The following is a 25,622-nucleotide window of genomic DNA, read 5'->3' on the forward strand; positions in this document are numbered from 1 at the left end:
TGGCCGCGCAAGACGTAGCCACTACGTTCACCTCTCCCTTCACCGCGCTCTCCTTCTCTTACTCTCTCTCTCTCTCTCCTATCCACCGCGCTTTCCCTATCTTTCCGGTGGCATTCGGGCCCCTTTGCACTCTCGGATAGATTACTACTTGTATACATTAACTAGTGAACTAGGATCACGGGAGCCTGGTACAAATGACCACGAAATGTCGCTGATTTTAGCAGAAGATTTTAATGTTAACTTTGCTGACGAAAGTGCACAACTGTTAATTACATTCCTTTAAGATAAATTTTAGTTAAAAATGGATAATGATGCGCAACAATCAACTACTAAGTATGACGCAACATTAGATGCAGTATTTTCAAGATTTTTATTTAAAATCGATTTACATCAGAGGCTTCTCGCCAAACGACTTAAGTCACATTCTCGTATTTACGAAACATTGCGATTTTAATGTTTGAATTGTGCTAATTGTGTTAATGTTTGACATGCATACGAATCAGGGCGCAATACTGTGCTTATATAGCGCATGATAAACTATCTTTTAAATCATTACGTTGATGTTTGGCATAGCTATTGTCAACGTAATTTTTTAATGGTCCGGGATGTCGTGGTATTTGAATCTCTTCTGTCTTTGAAATTCAATTTATATAATATCAGTATTTCGTACTTGGCTAAAGTATTGTAGCCAAGACTAATATAGCTGAAAGGAAATTTTTATGTTTGAATTTTATTTTAGGTCTTTCTTTTAAACAGATGTATTACTGTTTAAGATATTCTCCTTATCTAGAATTTTCTTTAAAGACGTTGTGTCCTTGAAGTATTCTAGTGTGATGAAAATTTTATAATACAAGTAATTCTTAAAGGACTTATTGCCTTTAAGATTATTATGTACTATAAGAAGATAGAGATGGGCATTGATGTCTAAGTATTTCGTCCTTGACGTATTGTAGTTAAGGCTATCATACCTGAAGTCTTTAAGATACTCGTCTCAACTGAAACTTTCTCCAGAGACGTAGTGTGAGTAGTGTTTCTAGAATGTTCCGTTTCATAAAAAAGAGTGTTGTATAGTTGACCTTCAGAGGACTTATTGTATGCTTGCTAAAAAGAAAAAGAGATATATATATATATATATATATATTTATTTATTTATTTATTTATTTATATTTAATATAATTTATTATTCTCTACGTTATCAGTTAGAATTTAAATTTAATTTAAATTTAAACCGCAAGTATAAGGGACTGAACTTATTTGCCAGCGCTCTAGCTCACGAACAAAAAGTTGCTCTGACCGAACTCTACTTGGAGGGATAGCGTATTGCTCCTGTCCGTCTGAGTTCGGTCGAGCGAATAAGGCTGAGGAGCTGGATGAGGCGCCTTTTATTTTCTGAGGAGCTACTGCGCCGAGCCACTGCTAAGCGCTTCCCCCTTCAGTGCACCAGCGCTGCTGCTGCTGCCGCTTCCCCTTCCAGGCCGCCGCTGCTGCTACTCACTGATTGATTTGGCGTTAATCACTTTTTTGATATACTCCCTTTTCAGGGAAAATGGACTTAGGTCATTTTGTGGCCCCTTCGTCCGCGACAACAGAAGCAACGGATCATTCCGCGCCCTTCTTCGAGTGAACCAGAGATCCGTTCCGACCATCGAGCCAGCCACAACTTTGGCGACTTACCTCACTCATTTGTGCTTATTTACGATTATATTTGTTTTGTGTGTATTTACAATAAAGGCTAGGAGTTAAACTGAATTACCCGTGTTGAACATTATTATTACAAAGCCCGCGAACCTCGCTCCGCTACAGTTTTTCCGGCAATAGATTAATTCCTTATTTTCCAGTATATAATTGAGTTTTGGCAGAATTTCGTTAACATTAATGTACGTTGTTTCCACGTGATAACTTTTCATTTTATGGACTCATGTCATTATGACATGCGTTGGTTCTGTTGATTATTTATATATTATTTCACCAATTAAAAAAAATGGAGTCCACTACACACCTATTTTAGTATTTACTTCTATCTGCTATCCTCGAGACAGCCACATTTTTTAGTAATTCACTGTGTTATCCAGGATTAAAATATTAAAAGAATATAAAAAAATTTTGAAAAAAAAAACATACATAATTTGCCTTGCTTCTTACAGCGTGTATTCCAATGTAGAAAGGTCCTTGATTCGAACTTCTAACACACCAAAACGTATTTTCTAAAAGTTTTGATAAAACTAAAAAATTTACTATTACAAAGCTTCCTCTAGAATGAAGCAAACAAAGTCACCTATAATGATAGATATTGGAATTTCTCTCCATATTATAAAAATAATAGTAGTAGGCGCAAACGTGGGAGAATAACCCCTGAACCCCTGCAGGGGTTATCCTCCCACGTTTGCGCCTACTACTATTATTTTCACCTATAATTAATTCTACGTAATCTTCTATATATTCAAAATATTTTATATAATATTTATAATTTGTGTAAATCATAATATTACTACTATCAACAGGTTTGGTTCCAAAATAGAAGAGCTAAGTATCGAAAACAAGAGAAACAGCTTCAGAAAGCACTTGCTCCTATTCCAACGTGTCAAGGGGCGATGATGAGAAATATTTATCCTGGTGCAAGTAGAGGTTATCAACCATATCCTCATCCTCACAACAGTATAAATGGAATCAATCGTTATCCTCAGGTAAATATTTTTAAAGTATCAATATAACCAGTATATATTTCTTCAAAGGTTAAGATTGTGAAAATTTTTTCAAAACACAATTTCCTTATTTGCTGTTTTTAGAACTAATTCCTCGCCGAATTAATATGGATTTCTATCAACTTTTAACAGCCTTTTTATTAAATAATAATATTCCTCTCTTAAAGTGGCCAGATGTTGTATGGCGAGTACTAATGGCGTGTTCGTCGCCTGGTTTAAGAATTAAGGAACGCGAATAAGAAACACCATTTTTCTTTTTTAAAAGATAGATATTCCGCTTATATAGCGCCAGTATTCAAAATTGAATATTAAATAAATATATTCAATTTTGCTACAGCATAGAAATTGTTTGTGTTAATTTGAGTCACGGTAATTGCTTCTATGGAATCTTGATCAAAATCTGAAACAATTGATTTTTTGAGGTTATGTATGACAGTTTTATAGCATTAATCAGGTGCGGTTATCAAAGTTCTAGGCGCATTCCGGCAGCGGTCTAGTGCTATTCTGATTTTTCTATTGATCTGATTTCTAACTTGCGCTGCGTGAGACTCCGTATGAGGGCTGGATCTGGTAATACTGATCTGGACCATTCACGAAGGTTTATTCGCGAAAGTGAATGACTTTGTGTACACACCACACGGACTGTCCGTCGTACTGAAAAATACGGGTTCTGAAAGTTATTTGCTTTAGAAAAGTTCATCGCATAGCAGCGTAAGTAAATTAACATTTTGCGCGCGCCTTATAAGGATATTTGTCATGGCCGCCACGCACCAATAGAAAGACAGAATATAAACTGCCGCGAAATCAAACGTATATAATATGGAGAGCATGAAGGAGAGCTGCCACGCAAACCAACATTATTTTTAGCACAATTACTGCAAATTAGAATAAACCTAAAGAACTTGTAGAATCCGCAATTCATTTGAAACGTTTCATGTTATTCTTATGCTAATAGAAGGCTGTGCAGAATAAGTAAATTAGCCTATTTATACGATATAAAACCTGTAAATTTGCAAGTACTTACGATATCATCAGGAGCGAGAAGAACTTAAGAGTTATCTTCAGACCAGAGTAACTTCTGACCATTCTGACTTTAGAGGATGGATAGTGCCCAGTCAGCAACTATGCAGCAGACATTCTCAAGAAAGTCAGAAAAGACGAAGAAGACAAAAGAAGACGAAAAGGATAAGTATGTACGTGTGTATGTGCAAAGCAGAAAATGAAGGATGACTATAGTGATGACGACATCAACCAGAAGCGGGCGAAGGCCTTTCGCCCCCCCCCCCCCCACACCCCGCGAAGCATTGCTTGACGATAGTACCGCGGGGCATAAAAGATTGAGCTAGGCACCTTTTCCGAGGGTCGATAAAAGCAAAGCGTTCCTTTTTACAGCTGGGTGTTTTTCTCACCTGGCCGTAAAAGGGATGGGTTTAGTCGATGTGAATCGACACACGGCTGGCATTGGGGATGGGGCTAAACAAGGTCATGCTATGGTCTTTCTAAGATTTTCCCTAATACCTCTTTCTCCGAGAGAGAGAAACAAAAAAAAACACTGTTATGTCCTAAACTATTGAAAGCTGTCACCGGATAGTAACTCTTTGCGTTTTGAGCTGCCTTGCGCGGTGTCCTCTTTGGTGGCTCCTCGAGCTTCCAGCGCGCGTGACTTATGTGTCACTTGGCGATAGCGCTGCGCGCTCTGTGGGTTTCTGCTTCATTGCACGTGCATTGCTTTCTGGTATGCGCAATCCATGATGTATAGTAGGCTTGATATTTTTCTCTCTACTTGTGCTGTGCTGTATTCGTTATATTTTGTAGCGGCTCGGTTTTAGTATCGGTGTATTCTGCTTAGTCTCCTGCCGTAGAGTCGTAATGTGTGCGTGCATATCGGTGTGCTTCGCTTGGTTTCTTGCCTCTGCTGTAGAATCGCAATGTGTGCGTGCGTATCGGTCTGCTTTGCTTGGTCTCTTGCCGTAGAGTTGTAGTGTGTGCGTGCATATCGGTGTGCCTCGCTTGATCTTGTGTCTCTGCTGTAGAACCACAATGTGTGCGTGCGTATCGGCGTGTCTTTACGTTATTATGTTTTTGTTCTAATTTATCATTATTGTTAATATATTAAAATGCGAAAGAAAGTGAGCATTTCACATCAGACACACGCACATACATATATAACTTCACTACGCCGGTCACAAGCCCGAAGTGCTGCTGCTATACAAGCAGCAGAGAAGGAAGAGGGGTAGGAGTATCAACCTCGTTAAAATAGCCAAGGAGCATCTGGCCCGGATGTTAGCACCCTGTTAAAGGGCTCCTGCTTAGGATACATGATAGGGGAAGAAACCCTGAAAATAAATCAAACATGATGAGTGAGTTAAGAACAACATTTCCTCAAGCGGGTAAGGCCACAGAGCCAAATCCCGTCGACGGTTTTAATCGGGTGAAAACCCCGGTGGCCGGTGCAGGCTCCAAGGATCTTAGGGTAAGCCAAACTCACAAGGTTGTGGAAGAGAGCCAAAGAGAAGACCTTAAGATTTTGAAGGGTATAATCACCGGAACAATCGAGTACGCAGAGGGCAGGAGTAACGTGCATGGTCTGATTAAGACGGGCCCCGCAAACGCGCTGAAAGAGCTAGGCAAGATAGAGAAGAAAGGTATATCCCTCTTAATGGTACCAGAGCTTCGCCTGGGAGGAGAATATATGGGATCAAGAATGAGCAGTATGGATAGATTGGCAAGTGAGGCCAGTGCGAGAAGTACAGGCTGTACAGGCAGGAAGCAATACAGGCTCGTAAGTAAGAAGAGGAGCACATCATGAAGCTAGAAAAGAAAGTAGATGACCTAATCGTGGATTATCAGTCCACACCAACAGGCACCACAAGTCCTAGAGAAGCTACTGAAGGAGGTAAGCCCAGATACCAGTGGAACGACGGTACTTGGAATTAAACAAATCAGAAGTGGAGACATCTTTCTCAAATTAGAAAAAGGGTCTGGAAGAAAGGCTTTTACGGCAAAGGTAGAGAAAGCAGTACAAGGCGTGGGAGGATTCAGAAAGGAAGAATGGCAATGGATCCTGAAAATACGAGACATAGATTAGGAGGCAACAGTTGTAGGCAACGATATTAGAAAGGTGACCCCTCTAAAACCCAATATGAGTGGCCTGAGGATGAATAGTCATGTTAGCTAAAGAGCAGGCCGACGAGTTGCTTAGAATAGGCCACGTTAGTGTGGGCCTTGTAAGCTGCAGGATCAGAAAGAGAGTAAAGGTAGTGCGGTGCCACAAATGTCTAGGCTTTGGACACAGGAAGGATAAGTGCAAGGCGCGGATTGATCAAACCTCTGTGAGGAGGAGCTGAGCACCGTCTTGCACAATGCCAGACAGAATCAAGTTGCTTCTTCTGCAAATAGGCTGGCACGAAAGAGAACGGCTGTAAGCACATGGCTGCATCGGACAGCTGCAGCGTGTTTAGGCGTGCCCTGGAAACGGCGAAAAGGGCAAGATGAGACTGTCCAAAGGATGTTTGGACGATGCTACACGAAGCAGACGACCCAACGATGCAGAAATAAGAAGACATATCTAATCCTGAACCCCTAATCACCTTGGTGGATGAAGGATGTATGGAAATGTGAAAACTTCAAAGGAGAAGCCGTCTAGTCTAATTAACGGGCTCAACGGAAGTATTGTTTAATGATCGTACCTCTGGGGTTCCGGTGTCGGAGGGCCACTTGCGCAGTGCTTACTCTGCCTACGCCACATAAAACACACACTCACACACACACACACACACGCATATATATATATATGGACAGCCATCCATGGCGTTTCCGTTGTTGCAGGTTCTAACTCCAGCTCCGGTCCATGCTCGACCCAGGCCGCTCTACGGCAATCGACTAAATGCTGCCAGACACTACTTTGATTATCTTTTCAAGAGGGTATCATCCGACCTGGATCCGGACAATGGTCCAGCCCGCTACACCTGGTGCCTAAGCTGAATGGAGAAGTACGCTGCGCTGGTGACTACCGCAAGCTCAACGCCAACACCATCCCAGACCGGTACTCCTTGCCGAGAATCGAGGACCTCCTTCAGGACTGCCGGCAATGCACCGTTTTTTCAGTCGTAGACCTGGAGAAAGCGTACTACCAGGTGCCCATGGCCCCCGAGGGCATTTGCAAAACAACCGTGACGACGCCCTTTGGGCTTTTCGAGTTCTGAACGCTCTCGCTGGGACTCCAAAATGCCACGTAGACCTTCTAACGCTTTATGGATAACCTGCTTCAAGACATCCCTTCCGCTTGCGCCTACATAGAGGACATCATTGTGATGTCTAGCAGCGACGAGCAACACCAGCAACATTTTCGTGTGCTGTTCCAGCGATTACGCCAGGCGCACCTGGCCGTCAACCTCGCCAAATGTGCGTTCGGGCAGAAGGAAGGGGATTTTCTTGGCTTCACCGTCTCCAGCCAGGGTTTCTGACCTCTAGCGAGGAAAATAGATGCCATCCAGAAATGTTCAAAGCAAGAGTCGCCCAAGGCTCTCCGACGTTTTCTGGGCAGGCTGAATTTCTATCGGTACTTCATTTCACGCGCAGCTTAGCAACAGGCTTCGCTAAACTACCTTCCGTGAGGCATCCGCAAGGGCAGTCGACAGGTTCTGAAGTGGACGCCAGAAGCTAAGGCCGCTTTCGATACCGCCAAGGCTAGCTTGGCCGAAGCTTCCAGGGCCGCCTACCTCTCACCAACGGCGACTCTTTCCCTTGCAACTAACGCATCCAACGTCACCATCGGTGCCGCTTCGAAACAGAGAGTCGACCATTGTTGGCAACGCGTGGGTTTCTTCTCTAAGAAGTTCAGTCCGACGGAGAGAAGGTACAATACGTACGACAGGGAGATTCTCGCGGTCTAGAAGGCCGTGAAGCACTTTTCTCGCATCCTGGAGGGCCGAGAGTTCACCTCAGGACGGACCACAAGCCGCTAGTCTTTACAGCAGCCAAACCAGCGGACAAAGTGGCGCCCAGACAACAGCGGCATCTCCACTACGTGCTCCAGTTTAACATCAGGTTCCAGCACATCAAAGAGGAGGACAACGTGGTGGCTGACGAGCTTTCAAGGCCATGCTCAACCATTAGCATGCCGTCGCTGCTCGATCCAGCGATCATCGCAGAAGGTCAAAAGGAAGACAAGGAGCTTCCGCACCTCTTCGAGATAAGCACACTTGCTCTCCAGCAGCTTGAGATCCAAGAGCACAAGATCAGCTGCAACGTGCTTGACAGTGTGGTTAGACCCTACCTGCCGCTTGAGAATCGTAATCATTATGTCTTTTATAGAACTTTTATTTAGATTCTTCCTTTTTATTTCAATTTGCTGTACAATTCTTGAAAGAGTACGTAGTGATATGTCAACATTGTATTTTTTATTCATCATGTGGCAAATTTCTTTGTAGCAGTAATACTGCATAATCATTACAAATCAGATCAGTAAAATAAGATTAGCAACAATAGTAGAGCTTGAATAATTTGACATAGATCAAATTGACCTTGATAAAATGATAAAACAAACAATTTAATTTCAGGTATAAATCAGCTAGAGTATGTATACTGTCGTCTGTCGAAGACGTCTGCTCCGACTTAGCTCCTAGGAGCGATAAGTTAGGCAGACTGTCTGTAACTTCCCTGAAAGAAACGGTATCTAAGTTATTTGGAAGTTCTGAGGTTGTCAATCTCAGAACTTGGTAGCTTTCTTTGTCAGTTTTTGTTACAAGATGTAACGCTTTTTATCCAATTTTTTTGGCAGTTCTTAGATTGAGTATTCTTAACTCTTTTCTTCCGAAGATAGTTGGTGAAATAATAATAAGACACAGTTGCACGTGGTTAATGGTTATTCCAGGTTGGAATTGGAAAATCATTACTAGCAGGCTTGTATTCGACTTTTTTAAATGTATATAGAATAATAATTTGCGTGCGAAAAATCATCCGAAAAATTTCGAGCGATCGGGGACTCGAACCCGAGCCCTGCACAAGGATAGCCGCGCGCCTTAGCCAACTGAGTCAAGTGAACGTTGTCATTTGACCAACTATCTTGGGTATTACTTTTTAAACAGCTCGATCTAAGAACTGCCAAAGAACTAGGATAAAAAGCGTTACATCTTGTAACAAGAACTGACGAAGAAAACTACCAAGTTCTTAGCTTTTCACCATTTTAAATCGGCCAATCTCTACCAGGGTCAGTTTGTGCGTAAAACCCGCACGCACGCGTGTACGAAAGCAGGTAGTGCATAGGCGCTTTCGTATACTGGACTTGGAGTTGCTAGCCTTTTGGATGTTATTGAACGTTACAACTGACAGTGACGATTTGTAAAATAATGAATTAGTGAAAGATGAAGATCAAGAAATAGAGGATTCAGAAGATGAGCAAGAGACAAAAGGTAAATATCTCTTCAAAATTTAAACAATTTGCATCAATTAATATTGTATTTTATTCCACATCCGACTGAAAAATCCTCCTTTTGCCTCTGATAAGCGGGGCGAAAGTGGCATATTTTTCCCGAAAACTAGTTTTGCGAGGCAAAAGTCTAATTAACGGGATGAAAGTGAAATTAGTAAGGCGAATGTAAAATTTAACGGGACAAAAGTAAATTTTTTCAAAAAATTAAACCGATACGCATTATTTTATCTAACAGAATGTGAATTTGTTTTGGCTTTGCTTTCTAGGACCAAAATGTGGCCTTTCATTCGAGAGTGGAAAAAAATACTTTATGTAACACGAGGCAAAAGTACATTTTTCTCTTGAGTAATTATACTGCCCTCCCGAATTGAAATTCAAATCATACGCTTTTGTTATATTACAGGACGCTGCTGTAGATTTTTGTACGACGCCGTATGTTCACGTACGTTCAGGTGCAATTTGGTTATGATTCGAAAATTTTAGCATTATACAGAAAAAAAACGCGAACGTACGCGAACGTACGCAGGCGTAGGTAAATTTGTGATAATATAGTAAACTAACAAAAATAATGATTGTTGCAGACCCGCCCTTAGATGGCGTGTGGTGGTTTCTTTTCGCAAGCGCTAATTTTTCATACTAGGAAGTACTCTTTCCGTCTAAAATAGTGAAATTTCACTGGTTGATAGTGCATATGCGCTAATTTATACAGTGAAAAGTATGCAATTGCCAAATAGTGACTATTCACTGAATGAATTAGTGAAATGGTCACTGCTTAAATCAGTGAAAATGTCGGATTTTAAATCGATTAGAAATGTACACAGAGGAACAAAAAAAATTAATTTCTTTCTTTGTTTATTTATTTTAGACTTATTATTATAAGTTTTTATTAATTTAGTATGAAAATTATATTATTTAGAAACAAAGAAATGAAATTAAATTTTTTGTCGGCGGCGGGAATCGATCCTGGGTCACCAGCGTAGTAGTCATGCGTGCTATCCGTTTATCTAAATTGAACTATTACGTTCGTTCAAAATTTCATATCTGATATATTAAGTACTTCAACATGTACAAACTAAAATTACTAATAAATAACGGCAATCCATAAATAATAGCATAGTATATCTCGAGCTTTGGTTTATATGCGCAGCACATAGAAGGAAAGCAAGCGGAGGTGATAATTTTTCATTTCAAAACAAAACCTCAAATCCACTTACCCTATAAGCACCGAGAGCTCTTCAATTAGAGATTATATTTTCGAACGATTGCTTCACGAATAAATAAATGCCTCAAGTATGCAGCTATCTAGTACGCTCCCTAGTTTTTCGTGTCTAATTGTTCAGGGTCGGCGATGACGGACTGTAGAAAGTGCGCTCCGTAAATTTTCGTAAAAGGCTCACTTGTAGACGTCATTCTCTAGCTTTATGCAGTTGTAGGAAGGACGCTTCGTTTCGAAAACAAAAACAGAATTCCTAACCTCAGAATTAAAAAAAAATATTTAATTGACTACTCGAATGGAAATTCGATGTTCGAGCCCTATATATGGAGCGAAAATTTCGTCCTTTTCTCTCGAAAAGCCTCCCTTTACGAGATCTCGACGAAAAATGCATTACGAACCTCAAAATTGAAAAATCTGACTATACTACTTGAATGGAAATTCGATGTTCGAGCCCCATGTATGGGGCGAACATTTCGTCCGTTTTTCACGAAAAGCCTCCCTTTACGAGATATCGACAAAAAATGCATTTTTATATGCGGGCCATGAATCCCGACATCGGCGACCCTCTGGACATCATCTATTTGCAATTCATAATCTTACTTTCTCCTGGCCAGGGGTCAGTTTCGAGAGAACTCCCTTAATAAATATTATATTCTTGCCCTCGCTTTCCCTCAATGTTCAAACGTATTAACAAAGATTTTTTGTCTATTAAAACTTAGCTGCAGGGGGTGAATGGGGTATGTGGGTTTAGGAGTTTCAGTTTTAGGATCGCTCCTCTCATTTGTTCACTGTTGAATAAGTGAATCAGATTTACTTATTCAAAAGTGAAATTTTCACTTGATAAAATAGTATTTATGTTAGCGTCTTACTGATTAGAATAGTCATATTTTCACTGGTATAAAAGTTAAACCGAATTTTGGTGTCAAAATAGTGATTTTTTCACTATTTCAACAGTGAAAATGCGTTCACTGCATAAATAGTAAAAATTTTCACTGCTTTATATTGAGAGAGAGAGAGAGAGAGAGAGAGAGAGAGAGAGAAAGGGAGAGAGAGAGAGAGAGTATATGAAACCGATCAGATTACTACGAATGAAGATAATTATAGTGGAGAGAAATGAAGGCTAAGATGTACAAGTGTATGTTAAAGATTTCTGCAAATAATCTGTAAGATTTTGGATTTTCAATATTTATTTTATTCATACGTTCGTGTATGTTTACGTACACATGCATATATTTCCCTGGTAAAAATATTGACGTGCTTTTGTGATGTACTGAAATTACATATTTTTTCATGTGATTTTGATGTGTGATTAGTGACGTCAGTTTGTTATGTATTGATTTCAAACGTTTCATCACGTAATTTTATGATTTATTAGAAAAATTAAAATACTTCAACTTCATGAAACTTTTTTACGTAATATTAGTATGTTATTTAATTACATAAATAGTTAGTTCGAAATAATTATAGTCTTAAATACTTTGAATTTGTGGAAATGAGTGGCCATATAGGTGCTACCATGCGGATGGTAGTGCGGAACATGGGGGATTTTGCCTCAAAAATCAATCATTTTCAATACTGTCACTTAATTAAAAAATATAAAAAAATAATATTTATCGCTTATTAGCCCTCATTGTCCGCACTACCACCCGCATGGTAGCACCTATATGGCCACTCATTTGAACAAATTTAAAGTATTTAAGAGCTTTTAGTAGTAAGTATTTAGAACTAAATATTTACGTAATTAAATAACATACTAAAAGACGTAAAAATGTTTTATGGAGCTGAAATATTTGAATTTTTCTTAAAATTACGTAATAAAACGTTCGAAATCAATACATAACAAACTGACCTCATAAATAACGTATCAAAACTGCATGAAGAAATACATAATTTTAATACATCACAAAATCACGTCAATATTTTTACCAAGGTCGCGTACGTTCACGTACGATTATGTATATTTCCGTACGTTCACGTACGTTTATGTATACTTCCGTACGTTCACGTACGTTTATGTATATTTCCGTACGTTCACGTACGTTTATGTATATTTCCGCGAATTTACGCAAATGTACTAAAATGCAACAAAGTTCTACGTTTAGTTGCCTCATCGTGCTAATAAATTTTTCCATTTGAACTTACGAGAATATTTTTCGCTCGACCAGTACCACACACCGACCAGCAACACACCGTCTGGAAAAATATTCTCGTTCTGGCAGTAAACTCATCCACGGAAAAAATTTTCTACTTTTGCCCTTGTTGCATAATATACTATTCTTTATAATCTCAGTTGATAATATATACACGATTTTAACACATGTTTTTATCATGTGTTTAAAACATATGATTTTATTATATGTTTTTGGTGTATTAATTCATCACATAATAAAATCATGCTAAAATTATATGATGAGTCCCATAATCAGTATTAATTTTGGTTTTAAGATATAATAAAATAAAAACAAAATGATGCTCTAGTAATAAAATATTACTTTATTTATAAAACTTTTAATTATTTTTTTCAAATTTCATAAAATTTTTTTTAGGCGTAGGTACATGAAACAAGTATTAAGTACGCGTAATCGGAACTAAAGTACTTAATTGGTAAAAGTAACTAACAGTACACTCGACGGACAAAACATCTGAGAAGAACGTTTTAAAAATGTTTAAGTTTAATGCGGCCACTGCCCAGGTCAGGTTCGGTTGTCGGAAGTCGCGTTTATTCGTGGAGGTTTCGCATCTCACGGAACGCGCATGTTCCGTGATGGAGCACGTACGAGGGGAACAAACCTCACGAATTTGAATTTGCGCTGGCATCCCCCGAGAGGTTCTAATCGACTCTTAAGATCTATTGCAGGGTAAGTGTCAAGGATGGTTTTGGTATGTTATGGATGTTAATCATCAATAAAATAATCGTGCTGCCAGCGCAGTGGCTGAGTAGCTAAATCTTAATATTCAAATAATAAGATATAAATCTGAATTTAAATTCATGGGGATTTAAAAAAGAATATTTAGAAAAGTAAAAAAGTATCTAGATGCTGAAAATCAATAATATGCTAAATAATACATTCATAGATTTTATTAGAAAATTAAAAAATTTACACTTTGTATTTTTCTATGCATTTAATATTAGGGTAGTCTATTCGGATGTCACCGTGTGTCTTAAAATTGTATTATTCGTGTTAAAAAGTAATCAAATCACGTTTGTGCTATGCTAAGCCTCTAATAGATGTATCAAAAATTTTAAGTTCCGTAGCATCACAGCATCAGCCAGCTGATTTAAGCGATTAGGATTAAATAATAATCTGTGCACTCCACATATAAATTGGATAGATTCACAAATAGGCGCAGCACCAATATTGCGGATGCCAAGAATGGAAATGCTTCCATCAATTGCATGCAACTGCAAATATATGCTCATCATTAACTTTCCATAAACTTGTGGTGAATCTACAACTGTCATCTAAAAAATAAAGATTAAGCAGATTTAATTAAAAAATTCTAAGAACTGATACAAATATAAATTGTCAACGAATAAAAAAAAATAAACTAAGAATGCTAAGTTGATTGTTTCTTTATGAAAATGACAACTTTAAACGGATCAACTATCTACGATTTTTATTTTTAAGACATAATATGGCACTGGCTTATTAATACCTAATATTTTTGCAGTTGTAGATAATCGCTCTTCAAGAACCGGTGAAAAGTCATTTGATTCCTTTTCAGACATAATTGGCATTGGTGGATTAACGTTTTGTTGACTCCTACACTTTGTAAACTGAATAATCAATAGATTTAGTGATGAAAAAATTAATATTTATGTTTAATACATTGTTAAATATACATCAGACATCTTTACCTTTCACATGACTTGGAATCTTTTCGTCTTATCAATATATTGCATTGACTCTGGCACATGTTCCATCATCGCTGTCATTTTGCATTTGGGCACTAATAAAAGAAATTACACAAAGCTTGCGAATCACCGTTGACTTCCTTTTCTAGTTCCTTCTGAGATTCGCCCAGTAATGCAAGACAGCTTTCTCAAAATTCATAAAGCTAGACAGACCTATTGGCACCATCTATCTCAAGCAGCACCACTATTACAGTCCTATGACTCTCCTTCAGTTCCAGCTTGCTGCAGAGTGCCAGCAAGACATCTTTGTCGAGTCCATTTTGCCCCTGTGTTAGGCAGCTCTTAAAGACTTACAACTTCTGCTCATTTAGATTGCTAGGCTCCTCCTTCATCTCATGCCTTTCTCCTAATCCTGCAAGCTGTCAAAAGTGCAAGCTACTTGGCACTTGGAAAGAATAAAAGGATACTCATGTTAGCAATCACAAACATGATTAAATCAGCAGCAGCTTTGACCGATCTGTTGATAATGGTGGCTTTAATCGCCAGCTACAAGCTTTCTTGAAAGCGTGATATATGGGCTCATGGCTCGGCCACCAGGCTTGGAGATGCTAATGCTACACTGTAAATAAATTTTTTCACATACTTACCTGACTCCTGCAGCTCACTTAACCTCTCTAGAAACACTTTGACACAAGGGTCTTCTTTTTCGCTGTTCATAATCAGCTGGGCCCTGCAGCAGCATCATCATCGTCGTGCTCAGCGTCTTGGAGGCCGAGTCATGTCTGGCTGCCGAACCGGACGACACCGGACGCGTCGAGCACACAGCTAACACAGCTGAGACACTGAACTGAGCTGTAGCAGTAGCCTCGACGTCGTCGCCTATATACTTAAGTGCAGAGACGGCGGCGGTGTCACTCTTCCTTTGATTTTTTTTTTTTGGCTGCTGTCGAAGAGACACAAGGATTATCGATAAAGCGCATCGGAATCTCTGTCCAACTCCGAAGGCGGCCGAGCGCAGGTGTAGCGGAGCAACAGGCTGCGAGGTGGATTTTGAAGCGGTCAATCAGCCAGCTGATCGAGCAGCGATTCGCGCATGCGATTTAATGCACCTGGTCCGCGGCCGCGGGGACGGTAGAAGAGGGGAAGCGATCCCGAGAGGCAATATGATGTATAAAATAACCTATACTCGCTAGGCGTATTATTGTATACGTTATCCGCGGCCCGCGGGGGTGGCGGAGCGCGGAGCCGAGGGAGCGCGCGCGAGAAAGTCCCGAGCGGCCATGATGGAAATGGCTTTTACGCATGCGTGCGCATTGCGCTCGCCGCAAGCTATGGATGCAGCGCAGCAGCGCTCATTTCAAAAAACAAACGCCAAACGCGAGGGGTTTTCGGAGTACTGGAGGAAGTGTCTTGCGTATAGCACATTGCAATCTGTTGCCAGCCGTAAAGGAGATCAGTCGATCGGTCATTCGTCGCATACTTTATCTTGCCGCTTCTGATTGTCGGAGTATCTGTCGATTGCTGCGTTTGTCCTGTGGTCAAACACCTGTGGTGTTTTTACTGTGGTCGTGTAGTAATCTCTGCTCCTCTCGTCATTATGTCGTCGTTTTTTGGTGGTAAGTGTAATTTTTGAAGTGTATTAATGTTGCACCTAAAGTATAATAGCTACTCATGTGAATGCGTATAACTAAATGTAATTGGCTTTTGCCAGATTATCGAGTGCCGCTCCCGCACATCAATCGGGAGGATATGGAGATGCGAGATCTAATCAACATCGTCCCGATCGAGATGACGAAGATCGTTAAATTTCTAGTCGAAGAGAGCGACATTTACGCGAGGCGGCTGGTGGACGACGCAACGAAGGCTTCAATTTTTGCGGAAATCGCCGCCACCATTAATATTCGACATCATCGAGGCTTTACTTCGACAGTGTCAGGTTCGTATCATTATTCTATTCTATTCTATTCAATTCCAAGATCAGTCTAATTTCCTAATTTCATACACTGCGTTCAATTTCAAGTTTTAATATTTTATTTATTAATTTTTGTTGCAGCTGTTGAGGTCGAAACAATGTGGGAGTATTTGCAAAAGCAGTATTGGAGAATCGCAAAATACCTAAGACGAGCCTATCTGAAAATTGAAGATTTGGAGTCAATTCACTGGATGATCTACAAAGATCTTCGTGAATTACCATATTTTGTATAAAATAATAAATTACTTGATGATCATGCTAAAAACATATAAGAATAAAATTGTAAAATTATAGAACATATATATATATATAGTATAATATATAACAAATAAAACATGTATTAAAAAATTAAAAAATTCTAGTTTGCATGAGTGTAAAAAATTTATATATTGCATGATCGGTAATTAATTAAAAAATAAATTTAAAAATATAATATTTTGATTCAACATTCTAAAAATAATAACTTCATCTGTCTTGATTGTTGTCGACATGTTATTTGCTTCTGTCTACTATATATCTTGAACGCGATCGTATTATGTTTTACGTTGGACGCGCTTCACCGATTTCTTACTGCAGTTTATAGCCGAAACGCGAGTTTGCACGTGTGCAAATTTTTTATTTATTGTTTCTTTTCGGATTAAAATGTTGCGGTTTCGACCAACAGCCGAAAATATTCACGCTATGCGTCTTTTATGAAGACTGGCCTTAACGCACAGAAAATTAGCGAAGCTTTGAATTGTGCGCTTGCTACAGTTAATCGATACTTGCAGCGATTTTGGGAAGAAAATGAGGGTGGTGCAGTAATGCAAGATCGGCGAAACAAGCGCGGCAGACGCCTCAAAGTTTCCGATGCCGACTTACAAGTTGTAGTGGCCGAGATGCGACAAAATCCGTTTGGAACGTTAAGCATTTGCTACAAAGATTGAATTTAGACGTTCACGAAAAAACGCTCCGACCAGCCATTTAGAGTCGAACAAATGTATCTATTTCTATGGCGGCAGTTAAGTTCAAATTGTACTCCATCAAGTGGATATGCAAGCTCGTCTAAACTACGCCCGTGCTCATTTGCATATGACCCGAGAAGATTGGAGAACGACGATAGCTGTGGATGAGGAAGTATTTTCTACATGCAAAGATGGTAAGTCTATACATAGCATCCGTATCTATTATCGTCATCAATATAATATAGAATTATAGAATAACAATTATAGAATACAATTATAGAATCAGTTGCTTGATACTTTTTTTACTTGATGAAAGCACTGAAAGAGCAAAATATATTATTGTCATGCAATAAATACACTGAGACTTTCTCTGCCACATCGCACATAAAACTTAAAATAAAGTATTTAGCTTCTCAGGTAGACAGAGACATGATCCAATTTTATGTGCTTTTCAAGGAAACGGAGTAGACGTCCCCTGTTAATCATACATCTATTGTTAAATGATTATTTGTAATTTTCCTCGAATGGCACATAAAATCCTTATCAATAGTTTCCTAAAGTAAGTTTAGTCAGAAGATCCATCATTTCTTTTTCCTGACGGAGTGGAAGACCCCAAGCTTAAACTCTTGTTCGATTCAGATTCTGAATCTGTATTTGAACTGTAGTCTATCAAGATTTAGACATTAAGTCTCCCTCGATTCTGTAGCTCCTCAATGGCTTCTGTAAATTGTGATGTAGTTAATTAGTATCAATTTTTTTTTTATCAAATATAACATACAAATGTATGTATTAAATAATTTGGCTCAACAAGACCAATCGTTTATGATAAGTATATTTCATCTAAAAATACAATAAAAAAGCCTACTAGTTGCCTTAGTCACTGCATTATTTGAATCAATCTCAGAAACATGAAATTCCAAAATCTGGCTTTCGCCGCACACAATCGTTCATAAATCCTGTTCTATATAAAGTACAAACTTGAAATTTGGTATAAAAGTTTATTTCATTTGAGAATACAATAAAAAACCAATACACTAGACATGTTTATTCTCAAAATCTTTAGCGAGCTATCAGATCACTTTTAATTTAGAAGCCTTTACTTTGAGAACGCAAAATAGATATAAGATTATATTTAATTACAGTGATGAAAAATGATTTTATTTACTCATCAGCGAAATCGTACACTTGAGCTGGTACATATATTTCTTGTGCACGGCGGCATAGACACACTCGTCATTGTTTCCACTCATGATCTGAAAATAAATTGCAATAGCATAGTATGCCATGTATTAGTCATAATAGTATAAATTGCAATTACAAATGTGAATATTATACATATATATAATATACATGTATTATATAAATATACATATGTTATACATGTCATTCTATGCTTGCTCGCTAAAGATTTTTAGAATAAACATGACTACTGTATTGGTTTTTTATTATATTCTCAAATGAAATAAACTTTTATACCAAATTTCAAGTTTGTATTTTATATAGAACAGGATTTATGAACGATTGTATAAAATGCCAGTGCAGTAAAAGCCAGATTTTTCAATTTCGTGTTACTAAGGTTGTTTGGAATAATGTATTGACTTAAGCAACTACTAGGGTATTTTTATTGTATTTTTGAATTAAATAAACTTTGATATAAAATTTCAAGTTTCTATATTATATAGAACAGCATTCATGACTTATTGTGTAAAATCTCACTGCGGAGAGAGCCAGATTTTGGAATTTGATGTTTCTGAGATTGATTCAAATAATGCAGTGACTTAGGCAACTAGTAGGGATTTTTGATTGTATTTTTAGATGAAATATACTTATTATAAACGTATTGATCTTGTTGAGCCAAATTATTTAATACATATATTTGTATATTATATTGCTAAAAAAAATTTGATACTAATTAACTACATCACAATTTACAGATACCATTGAGGAACTACAGAATCGAGGGAAACTTGATTTCTTAATCTCGACGTACTACAGTTCAAACAATTCAAACACAGATTAAGAAACTGAATCGAACAAGAGTTGAAGCTCGGTGTCTTCCACTGCGTCAGGAAAAAGAAATGATGGATCTTCTGACTAAACTTACTTTAGGAAATTGTTATTAACCCTGGCGAGAAAAATGACGTGATTTATTACACGATCAATCACCCGATCAGTCACTTGATTTCTCACATGATTTATCACGTGATTTCTCACGTGATTATTGGGCGTAATATCTCGTGAGAAATTACGTTAAAAATCACGTCAGAAATTATTCATAATATTGAAGTATTTCTTTTAATTATGATAAATTATTTCATTTTTACTGAACAATTGTGTAAAATAGATTTGTTGATAATCCAAATAAATCAATCGCAAAAAATTAAAAAAAAACGTTGCCGTAACCGAGAATCGAACTCCGGTCCTCAACTTCCCAATCTATTATCTTACTACCTGAAATATTTGTGCTGTTGTAAGCAAGGTAAAAACAGTATTGAAATTCTATACTGTTTTTACCTAAAAATATGTTTCATTTATGACTTTGTACAGTTTACACGTATACTTCAAGATAAAAATTGGGATGATTTAAAATATTTTCAAAGTTAAGATTGATATTTATAATCTAAATTTGATATTAACATTATATTATTTAGCATAGAAGAATTTTTCTAATTTATAAAGATGAAAACGCAAAATTAACATATGTTTAATTGTTAAATTAGATTTTTTTATTTTATTAATGAAATTATTTTCCTTATATTATTAATTAGCAGCAGATAGTCTATACACGTAAACGATAGATTACTGATATTCATACATGATCTTCGAGTCATCATTAAGACAAGTAAGAATAGCTCATGCAGTAAGATAATGGATTGTGAGGTTGAGGACAGGGGTTCAATCCTCGGTTAGGGCGTTTTTTTTTTTGCGGTGAATATTTTGGATTATCAACAAATCTATCTTTCAAAATTGTTTAGTGAAAACAAAATAATTTTATTTTAATTAAAACAAATTCTATTTTATGAGTAATTTCTGACGTGATCTTTAACGTGATTTCTTACTTATTGTGACTGATCACGTGATTGATCGTGTGATAAATCACGTGATTTTTCTAGCCAGGGAATCTTTTATACTATTTAAGTACTTCTGTTACCCTAGTAGAAATGTCCCTAAGAACTGGCCATTTATTAGGTAGTAACTAGGTTAAATCCTAAGAACTGGCCAGTTACTAGCTGATAAAAACATGTGTTAAAATCAAGTATATATTTTTAACCAGGATACAAAGCACGAGAAAATTCAATACAAATTATTTTTAAATACGTATCCAAAATTTTGAATAAAATTTGAAATAAAGCGCATAAATCATTATTCTGTGCGCCACGTTGATTTGTATGTTAAGTAATTATTATCTTATTAATTATATGCAGATGCTATAGCTGGATTTTTTATTCAACCTAAAGAGCTTTTGTGAAATTCCAAAAAAAAAGATAAATTCAGTTTTGATGAAGATAACGAAAACTTGCTTAAAATATTGAAAAATACTAAAATAATTTGACTAAAGAATTCTTAATTATATTTTAGGAATATTAACATTGGATCAAATTCATGGTTTGTCTGATAGGGGCTCGATCATTTATTACACATGCAAGTAATCGTGATTTTATTGAATTCTACCTTTTTAAAGGTACATTGTCCGTTAGTGGAAACTTTGAATATTTGTAATTAGCATGCACCTGGACACCACACAAAAATCTACTGCGTGCACTATATTTAGACCTCATCTTTGAAGTCCCTGGGCATAGTTTCCAATATCACCCACACTCAAAAAGTTTATACAGTGACAGTGCAACAGCTGTTCAAAAACAACATGTAATTCAAGTAGACAACGTAAACACATTTACTCTGCGCAGCGTGTAGAAAACTCTGGGAAAACGATACCCAACCATTATATATATATATAGCTTGTGCGGCTAACTTCACGGTCCTTTCACTTTTAGGCTAGAAAGACAACTTTACGGTCTTTTCACACTGGAGAAAAAAGTAGAGATACTTTTTTGAGCATTAGTGATATGTACATTCGTTTATTATAAAAAAACAACTTATTTCAAAATACTTTCGTTGAAAATCATAGTTTAGCTTAGAAAACATACTTATAAACCATCAAAACTCACAAACAAAAACGATGATAATTTTTTTCTGTATCATAAATCCAAACACCATAGAAGTATACCATATAGAAGTAAATAGTATAATGAGCGCCGCGGCTCCGTCTGCTTCCCAAACTCGCTTTCGTGGCGCTTCTGCACTACTTGATTTAATTTAGCACTTGTATAGAATTTTTCAAAATATGAGGAATGAATTAATTCCTGAATAATGAGTTTATTCGGCTAAGGTTTCAGAGACTTGAGCCTCTCTTTTCAAGGCAAACTGAAATAAATAACATATATGTTGTTATTACGAAATATTTGGCAAATAAAAATTTTTTTTTTCCATAATAATTTAGAAATAATCTTACCAATTGCATCTTTTGTATGAACTTCGATTTTACTCAAGAAGATGTCGTGTTCGCAGTTTTTGAACTCTTACCTTGACGTTGACCTTGCGTAGTCGATAGTCAATTAGGGAGATTTAGGGTTTTATTATTATTTAAAACAAAATACAGAAGTAGGGCGGTTTGTTTGTTATTGTTAAGTTTTGGTTTATTAAGGACGGATCAGAGCACTTCACGTAGCTTTCATCTTACAGAATTCGTCTTCTTTTGGACTTCTCTCTATGTCATAATCTGAGTTCTGAGGGCTCTCCGGTGGTTGTTATGCCAAGAGACGCTTTGGCACGCTCTCAAGGTGTAGGATGGATTTGTAATGTCCCACGTTTATATACCTATAGTACGAATGCGTATAACGCCTAATAGACGGCATCCACATACACACAAACCAACGAGAGCTGTACCGATTGCGACAATACACTACCGAGCGCAGAAAATCGGAGCGAGTGCTCTGACCTTCGCGTCAGCACTCCTCGCGCGCGAAACACGATTGCAAGACATACGTGACGATCCTGTGTGGCCGGTGCTGATTGGGCGACCGCGATCTTCTTCATCTAAATTACAAAACTGCTTGCATCGACACCGAGGCTTTAAAAACCCTGGAGCCGATCCACGCAGCACCTTTTTGCGTAGTTACTTGCTCACTATCGGTTGTAGTTGATTCTAAGGAGAAGCGGCGGTGTTTGATTGTGTTAGTGCTTGGAGCGTGCTAAATCCGTCCAACACCTTGGGAGCGTGCTAAATCCGTCCCTCGGCATAACAATCACCGGAAAGCCCTTTGAATCCAGACTCACACCGTAGAGAGAAGTACAAGCTAAGGTCCGTCGAGTGGAATCTCCGGCGTTAGCAGTGCAGTTGATCAACATATTTTATTGCCACGAGTAATCGTGTAGAGTAACTCAATCAGTATTGGCCACGTACGGATCGTAGAAAAATCCTGCGTACCTACTAAGATTATAATTGTAAGTCTTTACACTACATATTTTAAATACGATACTATCAACGAAACTATTAGATAAATGTCGAACATCAAACGTCTGTGAAGTGCTCTGGGTCAATTAAAAATAAATCAATAACAAATAATACAAAATACAAATTCAGCGAGTGATAAATTAATTGAAACCACCATAAATCATATCCTCAAATAGAAAGTCAATAGCTCCTACTAAATCATCATCGAAATCACAAAGGTAAGAGAGATAGCACTACGATAGAGAACTCGGATACATCGAAGTCCGAACGAAACCATCAAGAGCAGACAATACACCGTCCACGCACAAGAGTGTCCGCGCACAAGTAAGTCCGCGCCGGTCCCATCTCCAGACAACAACAGTGCATTAGAGAGTCCGCGCCGTACTGTCCGCGCACGCGTCCACTCGTGCTTAAAGACAGACAAATTATACACCCAGACATTCAGTATTATTCATTCAACCCTAGTACTCCCTAGTAACAATAAAGCTCCCGAGCTTATGCTAGTTTCCGCGAACTAAATAATTATTTGTGAACTCGCGCAGCCCGCATTTATACCAAATACGGTCCTTACAAAATGGCATCCCTTGTGGGGAACTAGCCATTGTTACTAGAGTAACAATTTCTAGAATTTCTTCGAGAAGTCTTTAGATTAGATTTATTTTAGAAGTTTTTCTTTTGAAACCTATAAAAAGTAAAATACGAAAATGTCGATCGATTTAAATCAAACTAGAGAGCAGATTCTCGCTATTGAGGACGTGCAAGCTAGAATTAAGGCGTTGGACCAGTTTTATCGTGTCCAGCAGGCGGAACGTGATCGTCAAATGTTGGACGTGTCCCGTGGTGTCATGGAGGCAAGTCAGACTCAAAATATAGCTAGAGCGGTCATGCACATACCCGAATATGACGGAACTAATATGCATCTTAAAGAGTTTCTTCAGGACGTGGATAACGGATTTACGCTACTTCCACGAGAACAAGAGCCACAGTATTTAAGGTTAGTAATTTCAAAATTGAGAGGTAGAGCAAGGCAAATGTTAGAAGGCCACACGTTTACCACATTATCAGATCTCAAAAAGCACCTAAAAGAAAGCTTAGCTCCTAACAAATCATACGGTTATTATTTGAATGAAATTCAATCAGCCACAATGAGGAAGGGAGAAAACGTTCGGCAATTTTACGGACGTTTGAATGTATTGATAAATTCAGCTGTCACAGCCGTGAAAGAAGGATTGACAGAAGCACAAGCAGCTGTGGACCAAAGGCCGCACCTCGAGTTGCTAGCGCTGGAGTCCTTTGTTAATGGGTTACCGGACGGCTGGAGGACAGGTCTGGTGGACTCGGCTCCGCAAACCCTACAAGCAGCCTACAATTCAGCCCTCAATTATGAGAAAGCCAGGATAAAAATGACAGGTGACAATTACGTGTATCCCCGAGTACACTATGTTTATTGCAACCCTGATCAGAGACCGAGAGAAAGAGAAAATATTCCAGACTTTGTTCAACCAACGAACATCGCAGATAAAAATTATGAGGACGCAGTAGAAACTGTAACGAAGAGAGTAAATTTCCATGAGGCAACACACAGAAGAGACGAAATTGCTCACGCATACAACGCGAATGATACATACTTTCCAAAAACCGTGATTGAGAATGGGAGAATAAATGCTCCACCTCAATTGAGATATACGCCAGCACCCGAACCCACGGGTCCAATAAGTATATTGAAACGGCCACAAACCCAGTCGAGAAGCAGATCAGTGTCTCCAGCACGAGGATACCCTCCTGGGACTGTGGACCACGGACAGTATGGACATCCTTATCCACCGATGGGACCATACCCGTATATGCCTCCTCCGCCGTTTTACTATTACCCTCCGGGGAATACCCCTTTTGCTTTTCCATACAGTAATCCATATATGCAACATCCTATGCAAGGACAAATGCAAGGATATGGATACCAACAGCCATGGATATCAATGGAAGGCAAGGCGATGGAATTCAAGGGTGATAGGAACCGATCAGCGTCACCGTATCGGGGAGATAAAATTCATTTAAACTGGGAGGAAGCTCGTCGGAAGGATGCGGCGACGGGCTCATCGACACAGCAACAGCGTCCAGCGAGCCCGAGGCCAAATCAGACAGCAGAAGGCCAACACAGATTATACGACTCACGACGAGAGTCAAGAGAACTCCAACAGTAAAATTGGAAATCGAACAACTAACGGTACCAGAAGCTCTGTGCATCATAGATACCGGAGCTGAGGTAAATGTAGTTAAACATGACTCATTACGACCAGAAGTAGTCATAGAACATGATAACTTTATAAACATCATGGGAATAGCACCCAAAGGATTCGACACCTTAGGAACAGTAAAACTAACTGTTATGGGTAAGAAACACATCTTTCATGTGTTACCCTCAAGTATACCTTTACATGAGGACATTATATTAGGCAATCCGTTTCTCTACGGAGAGAAAGTGAATATTCAGTTCGGCGATGAGGTCCTAATCACCGAAAGCCAACCAATAACACCAGTGCCTTTTGTACATAAGCATTTCCCCGAAAATCAGGAGGACGTGGACATAAAATATGGCCAAATAAATGTTGAAGGACAATCTTCGGAAGGTAAAGAGACAGCCGTAGAAGAGTACGAATTTCCGTATGAGTCCGAAGCCATCGATCCTAAAGTTCAGGACTTGCCGACCAGACCGTACAATCCAAACGGATTCAAATTGAAAGCTAATACAGTTTTCAAGCTACCAGCTAGAGCCAAGGTTCCCGTGAGAATACCCGCTACAGAAGATTCAGTACAAGGGCAGGCTTACTTAAGGCTGATCAAGACCGTCCCGGGAGTATACATTGGGGAAGCTGCAGTAATGAATGAAAAGGGTTACTGTTATGCAATGGCCATAAATACCAGAGAAGACCCAGTAGAAATCGAAATCTCGCCGCAACATCTTGAAGAATTCGATTTAAGTGAAG

The 25,622-nt window shown here is 38.5% G+C and overlaps 1 protein-coding gene across 1 annotated transcript in view; it reads left to right on the forward strand.

Annotated features, from left to right (window-relative positions):
* LOC116417309 (homeobox protein prophet of Pit-1) overlaps window positions 1-25,622 on the forward strand; it is a 362,559-nt gene that overhangs the window by 221,693 nt on the left and 115,244 nt on the right. Inside the window, exon 5 of the mRNA XM_031929979.2 lies at window positions 2,502-2,684. Coding sequence (XP_031785839.1) covers window positions 2,502-2,684 — 183 coding nt within the window. The remainder of the gene's footprint in view (window positions 1-2,501; window positions 2,685-25,622) is intronic.

This window comes from Nasonia vitripennis, assembly GCF_009193385.2.
Source record: "Nasonia vitripennis strain AsymCx chromosome 4 unlocalized genomic scaffold, Nvit_psr_1.1 chr4_random0007, whole genome shotgun sequence".
In the NCBI taxonomy this organism is placed as follows: domain Eukaryota; kingdom Metazoa; phylum Arthropoda; class Insecta; order Hymenoptera; family Pteromalidae; genus Nasonia; species Nasonia vitripennis.